The sequence below is a fragment of the Morone saxatilis genome, unplaced genomic scaffold, assembly GCF_004916995.1.
Source record: "Morone saxatilis isolate NCDOM2014 unplaced genomic scaffold, NCSU_SB_2.0 Contig24, whole genome shotgun sequence".
In the NCBI taxonomy this organism is placed as follows: domain Eukaryota; kingdom Metazoa; phylum Chordata; class Actinopteri; family Moronidae; genus Morone; species Morone saxatilis.
In genome coordinates, this window is record NW_023339807.1 from 4,376,056 (window position 1) to 4,393,230 (window position 17,175).

At 40.4% G+C, this 17,175-nt stretch overlaps 2 protein-coding genes across 3 annotated transcripts in view; both read right to left on the reverse strand.

The window, feature by feature from the left end:
• Window positions 1-584: 584 nt before the first annotated feature.
• LOC118335908 (lysosomal-associated transmembrane protein 4B-like) lies at window positions 585-12,229 on the reverse strand. Its single transcript, XM_035672407.1, has 7 exons — window positions 11,962-12,229; window positions 10,977-11,088; window positions 8,693-8,766; window positions 8,357-8,479; window positions 8,082-8,180; window positions 5,723-5,818; window positions 585-1,797 (listed from the first exon to the last, which is right to left on the reverse strand). Exons 1-7 carry the CDS (start codon window positions 12,070-12,072, stop codon window positions 1,723-1,725), a joined length of 690 nt encoding a protein of 229 aa, XP_035528300.1. The 5' UTR covers window positions 12,073-12,229; the 3' UTR covers window positions 585-1,722.
• A 1,374-nt stretch (window positions 12,230-13,603) lies between these two features.
• LOC118336003 (protein LYRIC-like) overlaps window positions 13,604-17,175 on the reverse strand; it is an 8,956-nt gene continuing 5,384 nt past the window's right edge. The window contains exons 7-13 of one of the 2 annotated variants that reach the window (XM_035672535.1): window positions 17,029-17,100; window positions 16,830-16,898; window positions 16,593-16,738; window positions 15,967-16,077; window positions 15,595-15,702; window positions 15,424-15,502; window positions 13,604-14,623 (exon numbers count right to left, since the gene is read on the reverse strand). In XM_035672535.1, the coding sequence (XP_035528428.1) occupies window positions 14,559-14,623; window positions 15,424-15,502; window positions 15,595-15,702; window positions 15,967-16,077; window positions 16,593-16,738; window positions 16,830-16,898; window positions 17,029-17,100 (650 nt within the window). In that variant the 3' untranslated portion in view covers window positions 13,604-14,558. Of the gene's footprint in view, window positions 14,624-15,375; window positions 15,503-15,594; window positions 15,703-15,966; window positions 16,078-16,592; window positions 16,739-16,829; window positions 16,899-17,028; window positions 17,101-17,175 lie in introns of both variants that reach the window. The other variant, XM_035672534.1, reaches the window with a different exon arrangement.

Below are 17,175 nucleotides of genomic sequence, written 5' to 3' on the forward strand. Positions count from 1 at the left end.
TATACTATCTATTGGGTATAGCTTTTGTTTTCATTGTTTCACATTTTACTTTGCACTGAAATGAAAGAATACAACTTCTGTTTTTACTTTGTGTAAAGGCTTAATTTTAAAGGGTCAGAATCTGCACGTTAGATTTTGCCCATGTTGTAAGCAATGATGTGACAAAGCAGGGGTGTCAGAGGTTTAACATGTTTAAAGTCTTTTCTCCAAGAGAAAACACTGTTCCTGTATATTGCCCTGCAGTCTAATAGGTCACAGCCACTATGAAAGAGGTGTATTGTAATTTTACAAGTGATGCTTAGATAAACTCTCCACATCCCTTTTTGAGCAGCAGTTTATGGAAAGACCTGGTAAGTAGACTCATCATAGTTCCAACCACTCTGGGGGTACCTGCCTGCCACACAATGAGCACGTTTATACACAGTCACCTCGTACTAATAGTTTCCAGGGGCACATCTGTCCTTTGGGCTGAGCAACAGCACAAACAATCAGAAACATCTTCCTTTTAAATCAACTGTTGATATCACAGAATAACTTTTGAGTTTTGAGCACAAGTGTATACTTAAAAATAAAACACAAACATCTGTCAGTGAAATTAGATTTTAATAGACAAATAAATGTCACATTTTTTTTTCATACAGCAGCAGTCCTCGGGTTTGACTTTTTTGTCCTTGCAGGACATTTTGTGTCCAGTGAGCAGCTTGCCAATAACTGCATCTGGTGGAACAGACTTGTGTGTTTATACGGACCAGAAGCTCTCATTGGCCTAATTGCAAAAACACAACCAGGGTCCATATTTACTGAGCTCCTGAACGTAGAGACCTCGAGCAACTCATTCATTCATTCAAGACTTCAAAGAGCAAACTGATTCCAGATCAGTGCTACTTCTGTGCTGTCAAAATAGATAAATAGCAACCCGAGACATCGGCTCGTCAAACAGTAGAAACGCACTATTACATTTAAAAGTTATGAAGCTCAACTCAACACTCCTGCTTTTTATAACACAAGACAATCCTGTCTGCAGTTGAAGAAGGTGATATGTTCAATGTACACTAGGTTGCTCTTTGATCATGTCAGAATACAGGCAGACGCGTTTCTTTGGGAAAAACTTCCATTCAAGGTGACACTTCACACATGGATCTATAAAGGACACCCCGTCAGAGAGAAAGTCATGAATAAAGGCAATCCAACCCTGATCACGAGCAGAGACAAGACAGACAGGAAACACGTGACGACTCTTCACTCATTACTGCGGGCAATAAGATCATAAGTCATGCATTTGTGCATGAGTTAAATATGTCTATCAAAGGTAGGACACATAAAATACTGTTACATGTACATACACAGCCTTAAGTAGAATTAATAAAAATATATAGAATCTATCTATTAAACTTTCTTATTACAACCAGGTTCAAATGCATAAAAATGCACATCATTTCTGGAATTATACTGACAGAAACAGAATAAATACATGGAAGAGTTACAGTATCAACAATATAAATAAATAACAGGAAAGGATGAGAGGTCACGGTGGTGGTAGAGGTTCGTGCGTGTGCATATGTGTGTGTGAGATGATTTTGTATGTGTCAGTGCATGCATGGCTGTACTGTAATGTGTGTGTAGCAACAATATACCCATGAATATACTGTACACTGGAGAGGCAGTGTGGTGCATAAATTTCATTAACAGCAGGGTTCAGTCAGCAGGATGCTGGGAATGTTTTCATGCTGTGGTGTAAGGTGGAGGGGCTTGCTTGGGAGGGACGCTAACACTGTCGTCATACGGAGGCAGCAGCACCTGGACATAAAGAGGAAAAACAGACTGTGGTTAGTATGAGTTGTTGTAATTCTAAATCAATGGAGTCAATCTAGTGCAGAATTATGATAAATCTGTCAGTGTCTGAGCCTGTTTGTGTTAAAGTTGCATAATATTATACCACTGTGGTGCAAACCCAAACAGGAGAATTAAAGAATAAAAACATTATTATGTATTAAGTGAAATGTTTTAATGGCACAGAGACCATTTTGATTTCCTAATAAATAGGCTAAACTATCGGATTTCAACCAAATATGATTATGTAACATGTTTAACTGAAGTATGTACGGCAAGCCAACTTTATGGCACATTTCAAACACAGAGAATCAAACTGGTGACAGGAAGCATTATGAGATTAAAACAACAGACTACCATAAAACTTCAATTTTTATTTGCTTCAATACTGAAACTTAACATGCCTTTATTTTGGGACAGGCCTTTAATTCTTTTTGCACAAAACTCTTGCTCAGCAAAGATGAAAAGTACTATTAAAATGTTTACTTAAACCAGTATGAATGTTACACGCATAAAAATTAGGAGCAGGTACGTACATAATTTTTCTCTAAAATAGGTACGTTTCAAAAAGCAAATGCAGTCCATCTTGAATAATGTGGGTGATGAATAAGATATAGGACACTATGCCATGTGAAAAAAACAAAGCAGATGGCGGCATCCAATTTTAGTTTTAAAGCCGTACATAGACTGTCCATCTGCATCACAGAATAGTCCGATTCTGTAGGAAAAACTCTGCTCAGTGCTGGGAGTACTGTTACTTGATAGATGACAGATGTAGAAGTCCCACCGTGAGGAAAGAAAATGAGGAACTGACAGCCTCTTTTTGAAAGATCTCTGATGTTTCCCTGTAGGTTCACACTCCCAAAAGCAGAAATCTATCTGTGAAAAATGTAATTCAGCTACTTATCTCAGGTTTGCCAGAATAAACCTGTTCGCACGTCTTTCGCAAGAAAGCCCTCAGTCTAATGTGTGAATCTAATCTTCCTCTCTGCTCGTCTCTGACTCAGGTAATCGACAGCAACCATGAAGCAGAGCTAAGGCTGTGTGGAGACAGGACATCTTAAATGTGACTCAACAGCCTTTCTGGTTTAGCTGTTGACACCGTGGCTAACAGACTCGTAGTCTCTCTCAATGGTTCAGTTGACTCCATATACAACAACACCATGTGTCTGACCTGTGTCTCCCATATTTTAAACAATGAGCCATTGAGGGTTTCAGTCCACACAGGCAGACTCGCTCTTTCCTCTGTAAAGGTGAACCATGCTGATCTTTTAAGAATGACATGGGCATTAAGGAATCAATAGCCTCTATTAGTGACTAGATCCTCCTACACGGATCAATGTCTTGAACTGTAGTGGCCTGTAATTGACAAAAACAACACACACGTTCTCAGAACTGGCTTTTAAGGGCAAAGATCCAAACAGAAATGTCTAGTGGATATACAGCCATTCAAAATATTGTAATAACTACACCTCTTTACCATTTGCTTTTCTTGGCTTTTGTTCTTCCCTTACTTCTACTACTGATGTTGTAAAGCTGATAATGTGAGAACAAAGAACTTTATGTTCCAATACTGGCTAGAAATTGACTTTTGAAAGCCAGGATCATCAGAGCAGCTGGCCAATTGACGATGTGACGCAGTGAGAAGAAACTTAAACTACAATGGCGGCTGCTAAAGAGGTTAGCGTCAATGCTGCTGGCATACGTTATATCAGAACTAGTGAGTATTTCTTCATTGAAAGAAGAGCACAGAACGGCACTGAGGGCTTTTCTCAATAGAAAAGATGTTTCGTCTCGACTGGCTTTGGTAAGGCTCTTTTCCAAACAGTTTCCAATGATGACTTCCCAGATGGTTCTGTGCAACAAACCTGAGGTTATATTGTTGCTCTTTGCCATATAATACACCTGACTGTGTGGGTGTGAGTGACTTTTGTGTATGTCCAGGAATTCAGCTCATATGGAACGCAGTAGTGGACCTTTGACCTAACCACTGTATAACTGATATATAGCCACGCAAGCTGCTAACCAAAAGCCACAAACCTGCCTGCGGTCCGTGGGGAGCTCTAATTGAATAAGTCTGGCTCTAATTGAGAAAGCATACCTGCAGAGGTGAGGCTAATGTTAGGAAATAAAGGGGCAGGCTGCTGTTTTTCTGGCACTTTTCGCCAATGATGTCAGCGAGCTGGAGAGCGGCATCCTGTTTCTCTCTTTATAGCTCAGGTGTTTTACCCATCAGGAGCCTGTGAACGTTTCTGTTTCTTAAAACCCCCAAAACATCACATAAAGCCACGCAGTGTATAAAGCTGTCGAATGTGGTGAATTGTTTCAAATTGTGTGGATTGTTACACTCAGAGGAGTCTTTTAAGCTGCAGACTGAAGAGTATGGTTTCTCAAAATACCTGTGAAACCCAACATATTGCGGGGTTAAATAGCAGTCAGTGGAGCCACAGCCCCTTATGTGTTCACGCTGAAAAAATAAATTTTCTCACAACTTCACTGTTCTGCATTTTGCAATAATCAAAACAGGTCATTAGGGTTGCTACAGCCTCATTTTTCTTCTCCCTTCTGTCAAAGTATAAGCAGTTATAGTAAGTGTGTGGGCAGCATGGTTGCAGTGGTCAGAGTGCCAGACCCGGGCAACAGGACACCGACAGGAGTCCCACTCAGACAGAGCTCCCTTACTGTACTACTACTGTTCCTCGGCCGCTTCATAATGGCTTTGCCAGCACGGAGCATCAACTTTCTGTCCAAGTCTGTTCATTCATCCACGCTAGCCTGCGTAAAACTACCTGCTACAACTGCCCAACTTTATACTTCCTTCCTCCGCCAACATGATGACTTTACAGTTGTTGAGCAGAGGAAACCTACGCAGACGGTGAAAACGTGACTTGCGGTCTGGATTGCATAAGGAAATCATTTTTCCACAGGGGTTGTTATTGGAAGAAGAAGAAAGCTGCAAATCAAGATCAGATATGGTTTAATGTTGGATCTCTGGATAGCAATATAGACATAAGGATAGTTTAGTTAGTCTGAATATGGCAACATGTTGCACACATGCACAGTGATAAATTGTTTTCTTATGTACTCCTCTTCACTTCAACATTTCATTAATATCTGCTGACTTCAGATTCATTTCAGATTATTTGGTTTGGAAGTCCAACATTTTAATCTGTTGTGGAAATATTTCTCTTATAGTTAACGCTGACAAAAGTATTTGTTCAGCTGTACACTGCACGTGAGGAATGTGTTGAAATGCTCAGACGACTCTTGAGCTTTGCATAAAGACGTTTGTAACAGCTCATTGGAAAATGTGATTAACATTCACACAGGTGGTCTGACAGGAAAAAAAATGTTGGCAGACAATTAGTTTTTTTCTACTGGTTTTGTTTAATTGTAGTGCAACTTCCCAGAAAACTCAGCTAAACAGAGCACAGACAGTGTCAATGCTTTCCATCTTCTGTTTAACTGATAAGTCTGGTGATATTTAGCTTTTTTCTTATTTTCAACAAATCACATGAAGAGACCAAAACCAACAATATTTTATCTTAATAAAAAGTGTTGCCTGTTCAACCGAAGCCTGATATCTTATTGTTCTGTGCCATAGAGCTCCATTATTGTCCAAAATGTAAAATCACCAATGAGCCATGAAAGTGGGCATTATTTTGACTCAATCCTACATATACACTGTCCTGCTGCCCTAAACACTCATTAGTGTATTAATCTGCTGATGAAAATTAAAGATTTTTTTTCCTAAATTTAATTTATATTGTTTCACAAAAAACAAAGCCCAGGCCAGCGCCACAGAAAGACAGGGTAACCAATTACTGAGACAGATTAATACTGAAGTCATCATGGTCTTACGGTACAAAACAGATAATCAGAAGTGACTTACCGTGGTGTCATTGGTCGTGACATAGAGCAGGATTTCAGAAGTCCCCCGGCTGTTCACATACCTGTAGCAGTTCCACACACAGGCTATCAGGTAGGCCTGATATCAGATAGAAAGAGGACAAAAACAGATTAGAGGCTTGAACTGCATGACGTCAATATCATCTATTATTTAGCAAAGCCAGAAATACAGTATTTTGGTCTAAGTAAACACATTTATCTTCACATGACACACATTATCTACACACAAATGGTCGTTAGCCACACTATTGGCATGGCTTTGGACGGCAGCGATGGTGTGTCCCGCTCACAACTCAAATATCTCAACTATTTAATGGATTGCCATTTAAGTTTGAACAGACGTTCATGTCCCTATTAGGATTAGTTGTATAAGGTCAAAAATCTAATCTGTCCAATACTTTGGTTTATGACAAAATACGCCAAAAATGAATGACATCTCCATCAGCCTGAGCTGTTTGTCTTGAGCTAATTATCATGCTAACACGCTAAAATAAGAAGCAGAACATGGTTAACATTATAACTGCTAAATATCAACATTTTAGCATACTGATACTAGCAGGGAGCTCAAAGCACCACTGTGTACAGCCTCACAGAGCTGCTAGCATCAATCTTAGTATAGTTAAAGTGTATGAACAGATTTTCCTCATAATTATGCAAATGTGTGAGCCAAGGTGTTCCAAAATATAATTGGGTTATCTCATCCCCAGAGACGCTGTGGTGTAAGTGTCATGTATTTTCTGCACACAGACACAGATGGCACCATGAAACATGTGCATTATGTCTCATAGTGCATGACAGACTGTAATAAAAGTATGTTACCCAAATAAACTCTCTCTAACACTGAAGAAAACTCACATAAAATACAGATAATAATCCATTCTCTCTTGTTGAATTCAGTCTCTGATTGCAGACTCAATCTGAGAGTTACACATCACTTTAGAGAAGCAAAAACAAGTTCCTGTTGTTCTCCGTCATCAGGAATCATCTGGCTCTCAGCAGGCAGCTTGCTACTGGAACTCCCCGGCCAAACACAACACCATCTGCTATAGCCATCCACCAGCACAAGCCAAAGCCAGACTGAGCTCTCGAACTTCTATAATAAGCCAATTAAGAAACCACTTTGATGCCCTGACAGCTAGGTTATTTTAACAGCCCCCACGGGAACATGCAGAGATCCATTTGTAGCTACAGAGATCATTCAATTTAGCTCCCAGTCTGCTGCAAATGGCACTGACAGTGTGATAATCATGCTGATTGCACAAAACCAATCATTCTATCAGTCACAAACTGTTGAATCTCCAGATTCTGAGGGTTTTACACAGGATTTCCAATCTAAAATGTCCTCTATGGATGGCAGTTTAAACCATGTTATCAACTGCTGCTATCAAAAGTAGCAGTCTGTCCTATAACCTCAGACTTAATATTGGTTATTACAAATTACAAACGCATTGCTTTGAGCTAAATGCTGGCATCAGCATGCTAACATGCTCACAAACTCTACACCCGAGGCTCAAGGGAATGGCATTAGATTTAAAGATATTTGGTCATAAACCAAGTCTTGAACAAATTCCAATTTTGACCTGATTATCTGGGATCCATGAATGTCTGTAGAAAACTTTAAACCAAGGTGGTGGTCGAAGTGAAAAGTCACCAAAGTTGTTTCATTATTGTGACAAGTAATTTGCCACTATGATATTAAATATGTCTATACTATGTCCAGTTATGTGGGAAAGCCACTAGCAACAAACCAAGCTAAGTGTTAGTAGATCCATTCTGCTATCAGCGCTCATTATTTTATTAGCCTATTACACAGCAGACGTGTTAAAGCAGGAAAAGCACAGACAACAGTTAAATTAATGATCTCTGAATTCCATTTAGCTGCTTAAGTGTCAGAGTCCTGGTATTGTGCATGCTGGTTCACTGTCACACTTTGAATAGAGCCGTCGTTAATGTTGTCATTAGTGCTCTTCCTCCTATAAAAAGTCTGCTGTGAAAACAGCCATTAGACAGCATCAGCTGTCAGATGCATCCCTCTTGCTGAAACCTCCCAAGATAATAATAAGAGGCCATCCCATGGGGCTCCCATAAAAATAATCATAACTTTTGAGGTCTACATCCATCAGAGTTGGTGAAAGCAAATCTATTTCAACTCTACTTAAGTCATCATAAAGTCGCATCTGGATGGAAAATTACATAAAAAAAAGCACAAGCCTGTGCCACAAGGTTGCATAATACATCTTTTCTGTAGTAAGAAAATGTGTTGTGCTGCAAATATAACCCTGGCAGGCCTCTGCCGAGAAACATATGGAGAAAATATGTAAATTAGGGTAAGAAAACATTACCTTGAAGCCGAGAATACAGCCGATGAAGAGCAGCACGATGAGGACCAAGCAGATGTTACTGAGAGCAGCAATCTCCTCTTTGTAGGGGAAGTTATCAGGCTGCACGGGAGTCAGAAAAACATAATTAGCAGAGTTCATCTGAGGTAAATACCAACATGTGAGAGGATAAATGACAAGTCAAATGATTACAAGAACCTTTGTGAATCACAAAGAAGTGAATATACTGTTGTTAAATATCACTGATTTCACTTTTAGGAGGAAAACACTTTTCTTACCAGCTGCTGCAGGTAATCCTGTATCGTGTTTGGGTAAACCACAATGCTGACAGCGACCAGGGTGTTGAGAGCAAAGTCAAATATTTGGTAGCAGAAAAATGGGATGATCCAGGCAGCACGCAGCTGAAACAGAGATATGTATTTTAGGTATTTAGGATATACTTATCTGAGAGCAGAGAATCAAGCTGAGCTCTTTCTCCAACACTGTGGAGATAAATCAGAGCTGGAACTGGGTCGCAGAGAGATGACGGTATGTTGAAGGTAAAAAAACATGAGGTATGGTGTTTGGATTTGTTTTGTTGACAGCATAAAAAATTTAATGAATAATTTGTTTACCTTGTATGCACCATATGTTGCCATCCCGCATATGAGTATCATCAGCAGAGAGATCGCTGAGGCAATGCACATGTCTAAAGCAGAGAGAGGAAGAGTCCATCGTCAGTTTAAAGTCACTTTGGTCAATTCCAAATACATTTTCTGAAAATGTTTACAACATCATGCTCAGCGGATCTGGGGGAAACAAGTTCTGTACTGAAAATAAACGACAAGCTGCATCTGTCAGACAAGGAATTACTCTGTCATTCACTCCATGTCAGCCTGACCTCATATCAACTCAACATAACAGAACAAATCACTCTGTTACATAAGGACAGCGCAGCGGAAAAACCAAATACAGTACATACAGGCACAACTGGAGAAAAAAATGTGAATTCAATTCAACATTTCTCTGTCCTGTGACCCATTAAAATGCCATGTACATCTATTATAAACTGGCAATGAACATTTTGTAGCTCTGAGTCACTGGATGAATCTCATTTGCTCATAAAAGGACTTTTAGAGAGGCAGAGAGCCTAATTTAGCTGAATGTCAGACGGGTACACAGAACCAGACCTTTGAAAAAAATCTACACCACATACTCAAAGAAATGAAAATGTCATCAATAGAAGAAACAGTACTAAGCATCAAAAGTCAATTAAGAAAAGCTGAGATTGTTTTAAACAAGATTCACTCTTCTTTTAGCTCTGTTTGGTTCCCAACGTTTTACAGAAATATCTGGCTCTATGGCTGCTAAATGCTCCACTATGTTCACCAGCTAGACGCTAACTTTGTCTGTGTCATTTGGCGCTGGATAGGTAGCGCACAGCGGGTTAGCAGAGCTATTTCAATGAAAACAGCTGCGAGCTTAGCCTAGCTTAGTATAAAGACTGGAAGCTAGAGATAATAGCTAGCTTGGCTCTGTGCAGAGATTACATAATCTGCCTACTAACACCTCTAAAGCTCACTAATCTAAATTCATAGTTTGACACAAAAAGAAATGTAAAGACATGGATTTGTTTCTATAAGTGCTGTAACTCTATCCTACAAAACAGAGGCCACTAGTTAGCTTTAGAAGTGTGAAATGCTAGCTGTTAGCCACTGCTTCCAGTCTCTATGCTAGCTAAGCTAATCACCGCCTGACTCCAGTTTTGTACTCAATAAACATATTTCTAAAACTTCATATATTTATATGAATGAATGTAAGTGTCCAACTGTGTTTTTAAAACAGGTAAATTAGTATGACATGGTGCAAGAAATCCAACATGTTGTCCCTTTAGTGTTTATCGTCAACAACACAATAACAGAGTAATATGAAAAATAGCAGCATAGAGCACTGTTCATTGCCTGTTGGGCTTATTCTGGTCTATCTCGTGGCTAAAGGTCCTGTTTTGAAGAGTTAATGTCTTCGGTACAAGCTTTTGAGGCTGTATTAAATCATATTTTTGAACCAATGCACCAAAAATAATGACTCTGTCAACAAAAGCACAACATCAAATATGCTGAGTCATCTGGCTGAAAAGTCCCTCTTAGTTGATTATCAGATTTATTATTCAGCAGCAGAATTAGCGGCATATTTCCAACCCATACGGAGTGGCAGAAGTTTAGAAATTCTAAAACCACACCGCAGCTGTCACTACAGCTTGTTGTTGTTTGTCAAATCTGAATATTCAGCGCTGCCAAACTAACGGAGCAACATTGCAGAGTTCCCGTTCCTACGAGCACAGGTCATTTTTCAGTTCCTAATGCAGGGGTGGCAGCGGCTGGCCCAGCCTGCAGTAATGGATCATGGGACACCCTAATCCTTTTGGAACTGGGACAATACAGTCATTCCCAATCAGAGGCTACCAGCAGCATGTGCTGTGGCCCACCTCCAGTCAGACTGTTCCAGTGTACACCTGGCCTGTTAAGAAGGCTTTTCAAACGCCCAGCACAGATGGACATTAGGCTTGCATGTCTGCGGCTTTGGGCGTTTGATTTAGAAAGGAGTGCTGACCGTCGTCTAGACCTACGTGTGAGGTCCCTCTAATAACACAATAAATCATTCTGTTAGTCAGATGACAGCCATGTTGAGCCTATCACCATGCAAGCAGAGATTAAGTCATCTGTCACAGTGAGTTGTAGGATTCAGTCTCAGGTAGAGCAGAAACACTGCACAGTGCAATGGAGTTTGAGTAAATGTAATTATATGTAACATCAACTGTTAAGGTATTGGAATATAGAAATAACAAGTCAGCTGATGGCGGTATTACCAGACTAACTATGGGATGTTTACTGTAAAGTGACGGCCTACTGGGCTACTTACTGGCGTCATCCATGACATCCAGGTCATTAGCCAACTCAGCGCTGGTCAGGTGGTACTGCTCAGGATCACTGAGCGCTGTGAGCAGGATGAGTAACACCACGGCATTGATGAGCTTAAGAGAAAGAGGACATATGGGTAGATAAAGGCAACAATATGGACAGACAGGCGGGGGGCAATACGGGCATGAGACAGTGGAACAGTTAGAATGAAAAGAGGCAGATGCTGAAGGTATTCTGACATAATGTTCATACTAGAAATAGTGCAGCTATGGTAAATGACTATCTACAGTATGAGCTGTAAGTACAGGCACATACATGAGCCTTTGTTTCGGTGTTCGCAGCTCATTATGCAGATGACTCATACATCCCCATTGATCAGGTGAACGTAATGGAAAATTCTCTGCAGTCAATAGGCAACCTGACACAAAACCTGCTACCTGAAGAGGCCTAGCACTAATTTATTCATAGGGAGCAGACAGAGGATTTTTCCACATGTGGTGTTTGGTTTAGTTAAGCCTCTCCTGCACATTCAGTTTAACAGAGTGATGCATTCAAGAGGAGATACTGCACTTAAAAGCACAAAATCAAAGGTACTGTACATACATGTTCACGTTTTGATTTAAAATTCTTTAAAACAAACACACTGTGAGTTATTTCTTATGTGAAAGATTCGCAACCTGAAGTATAACACCAATGAGGTAGAGGAGGATAAACCCACCTTAAACTACAGAACCCTCCTTTATAGGCCTCTACAAGTGTACCCCAGTAACTTACAGTACCACAGAATGATATACTTTAGAGTGGGCTGGGAAATGATATTTACAGAGGAGAAGAATTCAACCTCTTTCTGGGTATAGAAGAATTAAACATAATAATAATAATAATAGTAATAATAATAACACCCAGCATGATGATACAATGAACTGAACACGGTTTCTGGATGTCTACATGGGTGCAGTGAGTGACAGACGATAGACGGTGCTCACCATGTACCAGACCCCCAGGATGACGGTTCCTGTGCGGACATGGCAGCACAGACAGCAGCTGGTGGAGTACCAGCGGTCCCACGGAGAGATCATCATCTTGTCTGCGAGCATTTACACACGGTGTCGGTGTTTTATGAGAGAGGGAGACCCCGCTGTCCTCCCGTCAAAGTCCGCTGAACGTCGGTCCTCCTCGGTAACGAATGACGACTGCCTCTGACCTGTCCGTTACTTATCACCGGGAGCAGCCTAACGGAACGGAGCGGCTGGCGTCAAGCTAGCATTAGCGTGCAATGTGACTTCCGGTTTCAAAATAAAACAACGAGAATGATTGAGAATTAACTTTTTAAGGGAAATATTTAAGGCAAAATCACCCTCTATTATTATTATTATTATTAATATTATATTATTATGCAATGCAATTTATTAATTGGTAAATATACCATTATGAGTCTCTTAAAGTAAGATATTGACAAATATTTGTCCCTTATCACCAATATTGATACATCTGTCAATTATTTCCTAAATCGATTGTTTTAGTCCACAAAATGTCAACAGACAGTTGAAAATTACGCATCAGAATTTTTCAGTATCAAACTCAATGGCCCATAAAATTAATAATAATAAATTATATTACATTTAAAAAAACAATCCTCACAAAATAGTTGCAGATTAATTTCTTGTTAGCTACTTAACAACTAATCAACTAATCGATACAGCTGTCACATGATATACCAGGTAAAATCATTTTAATATATGTAAAGATGTCTGTTACTGGCAGTTACGGGGCACTTTCATTAAACCATATCAGTGCCCCAGTTTCCAGGAATATTACTGTTCCAACCTTCTGCCTAGTAACAGTGCTGTTATTTTAGGACAAAGTCCTTCAGCTTCCGGTCTTATTCTGGGCAACTTGTCAGCTGGCCGAGGGCGCATTAACTAGTCCTGTTGATGATGAACAGTGCGTGTGACAGACGAGATAGGATTAAATCCGATGATGTAATGCGTCATTTCCAGAAAGTTATAGAAGCTTAAATACTTTGCATCTCGAAATTACTTGTAGAGCACAGGTCGTCTCTTTGAACAGCACCGTGGAATTGTTTACTCCCTCTGAAGAAAATGTTAACTACTTTGGTATTTTGAATGTCCCCAATGTCAAGTACTCCATTATCTTTTCTGATTTCCTATACAGTATTTATTTTCTGAAGGTTAGCCTGCAGGCCTGGGGCTTCATCCTTACAGCTCATGAAAGTATTTTGCCTATTACAGTTCTTTGACTGGCAGCACAGATAATCATATTCATTGTCATTAGGCCTGAACAATATGCAAAAAGAAATACAATTTTAGTGAGTGGTAATTTTTTCACATTTTTTTTGACAAAATAAAGAAATCAAAGATGTGACCTTTGCTGGGGTCTGTATGAAATATACATATATATATTTGTAGGCCAGTGTATCTCTGTAGCACCACAATGCTTCATTTATAACTCTGTGTTGTATGTATTTTATCCTTAATCAAACCATAGCAGCTCCTGCAGTTTGGTTCTTGCACACTAACTAATGTTATTATTTAAGGCAAAATGGTCATGCTATTTCATTAATCATTACACAGTAACATACAAATAAGATGCATAAAAGAAGCCCAAATATAGAAAAACTGGCCTTTATTTAGTCTTTTTACATATGGCTTGAGCTTTTCTTTTATTAGAAACAGGTTTTACAAAAGGTTCTGAAGACTTTCAAATCAACCACAGGTGGAAAATCATGACGATGTTGGTGAGACTGTAATGGTACATCTACCATCAGAGGCTCCCACACCGCCACGAAGCAGTCACAGATAGAAAACAGCAAGGAAACAGTTGTCTCGAAACACCGCAGTACAACATCAGACAAGGGACAAACCAGATGGACTGAGTCAATTCGAATGCTGTAGTCACAGATAAGATTGCTAAGATACAGAGCAGACATGATTCCCTTTTGTGCACCCGACGATGCTCATGTCTCATTTAATTCACAAATGTTTGACACCCTGCAGAGCCAAAACCGTTGACGTGAAATAAAACATTTGATCTCTCCGCTCTTCACGCCCAACAACGCTCTCTGTTCCATCACGGCTCACAAATGTAAGAGCAAAATAAAAGACTACAAAAGCAAAGGCCAGTTCCTCGTCTTGGCCCAGTGTTGTGTGACCTGATGCATGTTGACCGTTTCCATTCTCTACACAGTAAACTCCAGTCGTTAGCCACCACAACATCAAATTTCTAAACATGATCAGTATTTTCTACATGTCTAATTACTACAATACAGCTCTTTCAATCAGTTATTTGATTCAGTGGAATTAGAAGACAGAATCAAGAGTATCAAATTCATACTTAAAAATCATTAACACCGCATTACATTAGATTGCACTGCATCTAGGTTCAGTTTTCAACGATCCATCGGCTGACACTCGACGTATATAAAAGTTGTTTCAATTTCCAGACAGGTTTTAAGGTTTAAGTCCATCATGAGACCTTAGTTCAAAGTTCTTGACACAAAAGGTGTTGCATAAACAGGATATGAAGTCTTTTGCATACAGAAGTGTGCAGAGTGGACTCCGTCTCATGTCTCTCTCCTCGCCTTCTTCTTCTTTGCCGGCTTGGGAGCCTGGCTCTCTTCAGGTTTTTCTGTGGAAACGCATAAAAAATAAAATAAAAACAAAAATGATGATGATGATGCAGGGACAACAAATGTGCATGAAATTTTAATCAATCCGTCTCCGGTTCAGCTTCAATAAGCAACAATGAGCAACAGTAACTCTGATTCTTGAAGTTTACACAACTTTGTAAGCAAGAGAAGCAGTAAGTGAACTTACACACTTACACTTAGTAAATGCAATTGTTGAGCTATATATGGGAGCAACAGTTTTCAGCTGGATGGCCTATGAGAAATCAGCATTTTCTAAAAGTTACTACTAAATCCACATAAACCCAGATATTCCCCGTCAATCCAAACATCTGATCGAGGCTCTTTATCCGAGGAAGAACTTGAGGGGGTGGACATGAGGCTATAAAAATATCCAGGACATGTAATGCTGTCTCTCTGTAATCTGACACAGTGTGACACTGTTACTAAGAGCAAGACAGAAAGCTGTTCCAGTGCTATACTAGTAAGTGGACTATCAACACACAAGCAGTAGTTGGCCATTGTAAAAGATGGTTGATGTGGAAAAACACACAATTTATTGAAATATTATGGAAGTCACAACTTGGCCATGTGCAATATCCAAATCACAACCAAAGTACTGTAGTGTTGCAGAGATGGCCTGGTCTCCAGATATTAGAAAACATCTGTCACATCCATCATGATGAGATATTTCCCCTACGGCAGCGGTTAGCATTACGTTACCTTCTGTATGGCTAATGGCTAATGTGCTTACTTTGTTGTGTTGGAGCAGAAAGGTTGTTCTGCTTGGCAGTGGGCTCACCATCAGTTGGCTTCTGTGGCACTTGTGTGACAGGGGGTTTCTGGGATATGTTGTCCTTCACTGGTTGCTCCACTCTTGCCTACAGGAAACGGGAAACACCATTAGTCGTGATCACCCCGGCGAGGGTTCAGGCAGATTAAAGCCTGTGTGTGAGATATTAGTGCCACTGACCTCCACAGCAGCCGCTTTGGCAGGCTGGACGGCAGCAGTATTCTCCTGAACAGGTGGCTGCTTCTTCACTGAGGCCGCAGGTGCCGCCTCCTTCTCTGGCTCCTCGCCCTTCACAGGACAACAGAACACAAGCCAAGTTTCAGTTCAAAGAAAACTTCAGAATTACCATTTTATTTTATTTATTTATATTACTATTATAAATAACATATTATATTATTACATTGTGTAATATATGTATTTAAGTGCAAAGCCACAGGACCTTGCACGTGTGTGATTGGTCGCACTATATTCAGGCTATCTGGATTTTTAGATTCCAAAATCTGCAAAACAAATCTCTCTGCAGTCTGTGTGAGGATTCTCACTAGCAGTTACCTGGCCAGCTGCCTCCTCAGCAGCCTTCTTCTTCTTCTTTTTCTTCTTTTTAGTTTTCGCTGCTCCATCGGCAGCAGACTCTCCCTTGTCTTTCTCGTCCTCATCATCATCCTGAGAAGCACACACGGATAAAGCAAGTTAACTCAGTTATAAAAATAAAGCAGCAAACAGTGTCTTTATACACGTGTCTGCATCGATTTGGATTTTAACTGAATCCATCAGAAGTGCTATGTTAAATCGGTGGAGCACTGTAACCCAATGCAGGATTAGTCTTACTCTGGTGCCACCTGGTGGTTGTACCAAAGAACAGCATTGACAAACAGCAATGCCTGCAACTTTACTTAAATTTAAGTTAATCATTGTAACAATTCTATAGTGTTATCCATATCACTTATATGAATCACACCAGTGTACCTCATGCTATGACAAGCCAAACTGTCTGCCATGAAGGGTTAAAGCATAATCTGTATACATCCACTCAGTCCTGAGAAGTGGTCTAACCCGACACAGTTAAAGAACCAGGACAGCTGCTCAAGACCTGCACCCAGAGGAGTCATCAATTGCTGGGTTCTTATTTTTAAAACTTCCAGGTAACTCTGTCAATACTTCGTTTTGTTCATACTTACAACCGCTGCAATCAGCAGATTGATCTTTGCAGGCTCCAGTAGGGGCCGGTCCTCAGCGGGAGGGGGCTCGGGAGTGGGTTCTTCATAGTTGCCCCAGGCTTCAGAGGGGGCGTTCCAGTCAGAGCTGGGATCGACTGAACCACCATCTGAGAAACACAAAGGCGCAGTTAGAAGAGTTTCATAACTAAGAAGTTACATAGAGCAGCTGAAGAACAGCAGTGTACTGGCTGGCCTTACTGAGTCCGGACCACTCATCGTCCACTCTGGGCTGACTGAGCGAGGGCAGGTCCCACACAGGCTGGGGCTCTACAATGACACAAGGACAAATAACTCAACCTGCCATCCACGTGGGAGGCTTTGGAAAGACTACGCCATCTAGGGGTGTGAGACAGGTTTAACAGCCACTTGTCATATCATCAGTGTGTTGTATAATTACCAGCAGTACCAGCACTCAGTCCAGCTAAAGTCACCAGATTTCGCTCCGTTTTCGGTATCCCAGACCATGTGTCTGAAACACACACATTTCACACATACTATGACGTCATTGTTGATGAGGACTGCTTACACACATATACACACACAC